The following is a 6,796-nucleotide window of genomic DNA, read 5'->3' on the forward strand; positions in this document are numbered from 1 at the left end:
TAGAACATTTCTCTTCTTCCATAGCACTGCAACTGGTTCCTGAGTACAGTGATACAGAAACTAACTTGAAATATGCACATGTCCAGAAAGAGATCCACCAAATTTGAGACAATTTTAAAAAACTTAAACCTTGGGAACTGTAAGATCATGCATAATAAAACAATAATCTTTCTGTTTAAAACAGTTAAACTCGTGGTCATCTATATGGACTATGCATAAAAGTTGTAAACATACAAGGGAATGATATTATAATGGTTCAGTTTCTATATTTGAACAGAACATGAAAATTAGTTCACATCATGTCTAATCCATATACAAGCAGATAATAAATAATTTGTTATAGGATGGAATGTTTATGCTTTTGAAGTTTATACAGCCACTTGTAAGTCACTTGTGGAATATGTTGAATTAGCAGTAATTTGTACATCCAGGGAAGTTCCTGCATATAGCTATGTGAAAATAAATGTTTCAATTTTTGTGTTGTAAAACCCACATTCTTTAAAGAATTACTTATTGGGAAGACAGAGCTCAAACAAATGCCAAATAACAAAATTTATTTTGTTAAAAATTTGACCAATACCTTAGCCACGATAATATACTGAGGTACCTTTGCTGTCGTCATACCACAACAGTAAATGCGAAATACGACTTCTGTCTAATAATTCCACAAGCCAAAATTACTAATAGGTCTTCAGCACTGATACTGAAGTATTATTACTCTAAATATTAGCAAAATTACTATAACTTTTTGTGTATGTACAAATAAAAAATCTTACTATTGTAACAATAAACTAAAAATCTGTATTGCTCAAGGTAACTATAATTTGACAAGTACCAATTCATTTCAGGAAAGAATTAGATAAATGTAAGGTGCACAAGGAATCAGATTTATAGGCAGTGGAAATGCTGTGAAATAAAATGTATTCTTAAAACAAAATGTTACATACATTATATATACATATATGTAATTGACAAAAATTTCATTCCATAAAAAATGACATGAAGAAATAAACCACTATAGAAATGTCATAAGAAAAATGACTTATGAATATTGGATTCCATTCTTCATGTGCTATTACATTTTCATTAAATTAATAAAACATTTAAACAAAAATCCAATTGTACAGCCATCAAAAAATTTTGCCATAAAACTGACAAATATAGTATATATTGGACTTCCATGCAACAAATAATATTTCTTAACTACTCAAGCTGCCTGCAAGATCTGAGATGTTATTGCACATTACATCACTACACAACCCAGAGTTAAGGTCTGCACCAATTCATAATACTGGTGTCATTTCAGTTCCAAATTAGAAAGTACAGTGTCACATCACACAAAAAAATATCAATACATTATATTAAATATGCCCAGTCTATAAAGAAACATTTTAATACTGCACTTTTCTTTTAAAAAATAGAGTATAGCAACAGTTTACATAACACTTTTACATTATGTGCAACTGGACACTGACTTTGTGGTAGTCAGATGTTCATGTCTGATCCTCACTGTATGGAAGTTCCCTGAACGTCTAGCAGAACATCTACTAGGATTTAGCTGTAGCATCTAGAGTTCATACAATTTCGTATATTCAAAATTGTAAGTGCTTAATTTCATTAGACAACTTCTCTGCAATTTAACAAATTGGACCCATAATATTTAGATTGTTATTTACATGGAATGCAAAAACTTCTGCAAAGCAGAATGAAAGCAATAATTATAAGAGTTTTAGTATAATCAAAACTTTAGTGTAAGTTAAATGATTAAATGCTTGTTTTAAGTTTTACATAACTTTGTTAGAGGAACATAAAGCAGTTAACAGAAACAAGGGAATAAAACACAAACAGAGCTCCACATGTCTTTTTCTGTTTGTTTCAAATACTGAAATAATGGAAGTTATTCATTAAAGTGGCACATAACATACAGCCATATGTTATTCATATAAGCAGTGATTGCACGACTACACATTTGTTTTTAAGGTGCAAAAACTGCTTGGAAAAAATTAATATGGGTGTACCACATAATTCACACCCAAGTAACAGTAACAGTAACTGTACATTTACAACAGTTTGATAAATCATTTAATTACAGAATTTAACAATATCAACATCATTACTTAACTGATTAAGGAATGATGAAAGCACAAAGTCAATTTTCTTCTTTGTATAATGGGCTAAAGTACCATATGTAAGGCAGTGATTCCTGACATTTCATGATACATTTGAACAAAGCATTCACAATATCAGTTACTTTATGCAACAGATCTCTCAATAAATACTGGTAACTCTTCATGAGGCAAAGTGTGTAGTTATTTTGTTGCATTTACTGTACATGATTGAACTAACATCAAATATCACTTGCTCACTCACATATAAAGACAGAGCTCAGTATGCTACCTTATCAACTAAGAATATAAATTCCAGCACCAAATGTATGCAGGCCCCATTACTCTTATTTTTTCTTTTCTTAAAAAAGACTCGTATTAAAGTCAAAGAGGAAAGAAATGTTTCCTGTTTAAACATTAATATGAGATGTGACATGATTGTGCAAATATGCTACACTGTAAAAGTGGTACCAGCTACTTTCACTATCATTTACTCTTTGAAGTTAGCATCAAGAGAACTGTTACCACACAGGAATTTTAGCATACTCCCTCACAATTTGACCACCACCAGCACACTTTATTGCACATAGGCATTTTATAACTACAATATTCACACAGGAACACACAGTTTAACCTGTGGCTGTGACATATATTTCACCTTAAAGTGCATAGGAACTGACAGCAAAATATAATCATTGTGCACAAATATAAACATCATTGATCATATACGTTACCATTTGGGCTTTGTTCACTAGGATGCAACAAAACAACTGGCGATTTAAATGTCTTATTACTAACAATTTCTTCAAGACCTTCGCCAGCATATGTCAGCAATGGCGAAATCTCACAAATCACAGATGATCCCTTGTCTGTTACAATCTTTCCACCAGCCTTAGTCAAATACTGGTAATGAAGTGAATACAGATCATTACGGGCAGTTGTGGGTGTGTCTTTTTCAGCAGTATCGGCATTTTTAAGGGCACTGAATTCCTCATTTCGCTTTACTTCCCATGTAACAAAATTGTCCGCAAACTGAAAGACGTCAAAAACAAATTTTTCCATTTTTATGCCATTGGGTTTCTCTGGTTTACAAATGTTACCTTGTGCATCAACATAAGGGATCTTTTTCCTGGCAACATGTAGCTTCAAATTATTTTCATGCTTATTTGCAATTTTCTGAAGAAACTCTGTTGTGAAAAAGTGATTGCAAATATTACCAGCTCTGAATGTTAATCTCCCATCAATATCACTCTGCTCTGCTGTTTTTAATGTAATTTCACTATATTCAACAACTTGATACCGGCCATCCACCTGACAAACAACACCTACAGGTTCTTCTGGAAAAGATTTTTCTACTACTTTTGCTCCACACTCTGCATTCTTGCTTATACAATAACCAATGAAAACTGGGTCAGCTACTTTAACCAAAATGTTATCGACACTGTATGCATGAAGATAACTAATACCCCGTCTCTCAATATCGTCCAGCACTTTACGGTCCCGCAAAGCTCGATAAAGTCCTCCATTCCCATCTGGTGCTCTTGACAGCTTATACTTTCTATCCATAATTATTTTTCCATCAAATGTGAAGCATGGAAGTAACCCCTGCTCAAACATAACAATATTTTCTTTTTTAAGACCAAAATAGTTGTGGTTTGCAAAGTATTCCTGTGTGGGGCACATAGTTGCTTCACTGGTCATGATATACCACGTTATATGATTGTAAACTCCTGTTCGTTCACAAGCAAGCTCCTGCAGCCTCAGAATTCTTTCTGCCTGAACCTGATAGAGAGACTTATGAGAAGGTAGGCCAACATCATACATACCTTTAGGATATGATACTCCAAGTCTTGTACCCTGACCACCTGCCAGAAGCAGCACACCCACTTTGCCTGCAGAAATCTGCCTCAAACCTTCATCTTCATAAAATCTTAGGTCTTCTGCTTCTGATCTGATGACACCACCATAAAATTCTGCTGGGATAGGCTTCATGCGATCATCCAGCTTTGCTTGATCTTCAGTGAGGGATTCCACAGCTCTTCTGAAATATGAAGTAACTTCTGCCACGTTGACTTCTTGTAAATCCAGCAGTAACTCTGCTCTCTCCTCTTCAGACAGTTCTTCCCAAAACCGCAACAGGTGCTGCTGTCCATATTTTGTTAGTTCCTGCTTGCATTTGCCGATGTCCAACATTCTGAAACTGTGTTAGCACAGTTCTGACAGCAGCTACGAACAGACACTCCCCACAACCACCTGCGCTGGAGTGCACACACCTTCTGTTGACATTTCTGGCTTTGACAGCAGCTGTTCATAGCAGACACCAAACTTGTTACCCCCACCCGTAAACGTGCGCGGCCCAACGTCATCAGCACCAGCCAATAGAATACTTCGCGTGGTACGCGTTGCACTTGGCAAAGTTACTCCCTCTAATAATACAGTTACGTGACATACAAGACACTTAACTGACCTCTCTTCATCAAGGCTCGCAGCTGTAACGGCATTACCGGCAGCAGTCATCTTGAAAGCGTAGGAAATTGCATGCGAAATATAGTTCTATCGTACTCTTCGCAGACGTGGCGACACTCTTAATCAGTGCTTGTTGCTTAGCGTCATGCCGCTTGGCGCTTGGACAATATTACACAGACATACACAATCCGAGGTATCGAATTATTACAGTAGAAACTGTCGAAGGTCGATATATGTATTCTCGCAATACCGTTGTTATTAATGAAATTAGGAATAAACCTGACATTTACCAATACATGTCAATAAGAAATTGGGACACTTTTCCTTTGTTTTGTTAGAATGCTTGCGTGCTTCACATATTTGTAAAGGTGTGACTGGAATACCGTTCTATAATTAGACTTAATTAAAAAATATAGAAGGTAAGTCAAGTACAGGTACCAGTAATTTAAATAAAAACAAGACATGTTACCTCTGTGATATAGGCCTACGCTAAGACCAATTATTCTGAGACGTGACGTGTTATAAATATATTTTTAAAAAAGGAAATAGAAGAACGGTGCTGCCCACGTCCCAAGCTCAATAAAAATTAAATACGCAATCAGTGGGTCTCATCATGTAGAAGAATTTCACTACGCCGTATGTTATGAATAATATCACTTCACTAGTGTGAAATTCGGCCATGTATGCCTATATGGAGTTGTAACAGATAACATACCACATCCTTGTATCCGCCAATGTACTTTTGTGAATACATATTGACAGTAGGAATGCAAATTGTCTCTAATTTTTCAGTACATGAGATTTTCTAAATTTCTTTGACACTTGTAATACTTCTTTGTGAAGTTTGTTTATTTGTTATTAGTACTGTAGATCATAATTTTCTTACAGTAAAGCACATCGTGATGTAGGTCAAGCCAATTAAAAAATTATTGTAAAATGGTGATGGTGGTACATACTTCGCTTAGGAGACTACAAATAAGAGGTATAGACAAAAACATAAAGCTATAAGATAAAACAGTTTAAATTATCTTACTAAGCATAAATACATATAAGTGAATAATGAATGAAAATTTATATCACTAAGAAATAATCTACATGTTTTGCATAGTTATCACTAGCAAGAATATTCGATATAAATGGAGCCCTACTAGAGATTATATTTGTATTAACAAATTTTGTTCACATAGTGCACACACAGAGCAAAATTACATGTCATACATTATAGTTAAAACAGAAAGTTTGAAAGGTACATGAGACAAATAAGGAAATAAAACAAAAAATTACTGATTATTATGATGACTCTTGACACAGATGGATTAGTGGTATTACAAATTATGGCACATCAGATGCCATGTACTGTAGGACAGTGTTCCTTTTCTTTTGTAGTTATAGAGAGTAGTTTAAAAGATTGCTTTTTGTACAGCATTTTCTTTTTTATTGCTGTAATTGTCAAAACACACTGGTATATTCGGATTATCGTTGACTGATTTTGCAATTTCAGCCATCTTGCAATTTTCTTTGAAAGGTAAGCTACAGATGAACATCGTATTTCTCCAACACTATTCGTCTCATTATATACTTATTCATGGCAATATAAGATCAATAGTAAACTTCATAATCAGTTTTGGCTGCTGTCGAGATTAGCTAGTAACTGACACATCATTCACAGGTCTTTGTAAGACCTACCACTAAGATTCCTGGCGGGGATGTGACTGACTTACTGACCTTTCCTTCAGCGGTGCGCTAAAACGAAATAACTATGCCCTCGTTATTTATTTCCTTTACTGCAACCTATTGCTCCTGATTATATTTTTTTTTTACCTTTCAGCGTTAGTTCAAATTTCAAGCGATTGTCATATGCATGCCCTAAAAATCGAGAAAGCAACCAAGTAGGCTTTTTTTTTTTAGATTTAAGTGACTGTTCACAAATCGTAAAGGGATCTGATGAGGCATTATGTCTTTATAACAAGATGAAAAATACTTCCAGTGATGAGTGTTGTAGAGAAAGAGGAATGAGTTCACATTCAGATGATCATCCAGATTCTTATGCAAGAAACGTTTCTTTGAAAATGCCACAATTGATTTGCAGTCCAGTTCTATCAATTTTCCTGGGGAATCCGAACGCTAATGGAATTCTCAGAGATAGTGGAAAAAATCCTAAACCTTTTGATGGCATCTTATTATTTGACGATGTTTTGTTAACCATAACTATCATCGATTTAAGA

At 34.7% G+C, this 6,796-nt stretch overlaps 1 protein-coding gene across 1 annotated transcript; it reads right to left on the reverse strand.

The window, feature by feature from the left end:
• Nucleotides 1–537: 537 nt before the first annotated feature.
• LOC126299078 (UDP-N-acetylhexosamine pyrophosphorylase) lies at nt 538–5,311 on the reverse strand. Its single transcript, XM_049990748.1, has one exon. The coding sequence runs from the start codon at nt 4,296–4,298 to the stop codon at nt 2,820–2,822; it is 1,479 nt and encodes a 492-aa protein (XP_049846705.1). The 5' UTR covers nt 4,299–5,311; the 3' UTR covers nt 538–2,819.
• Nucleotides 5,312–6,796: the final 1,485 nt, after the last annotated feature.

The sequence above is a fragment of the Schistocerca gregaria genome, chromosome X (genome assembly GCF_023897955.1).
Source record: "Schistocerca gregaria isolate iqSchGreg1 chromosome X, iqSchGreg1.2, whole genome shotgun sequence".
In the NCBI taxonomy this organism is placed as follows: domain Eukaryota; kingdom Metazoa; phylum Arthropoda; class Insecta; order Orthoptera; family Acrididae; genus Schistocerca; species Schistocerca gregaria.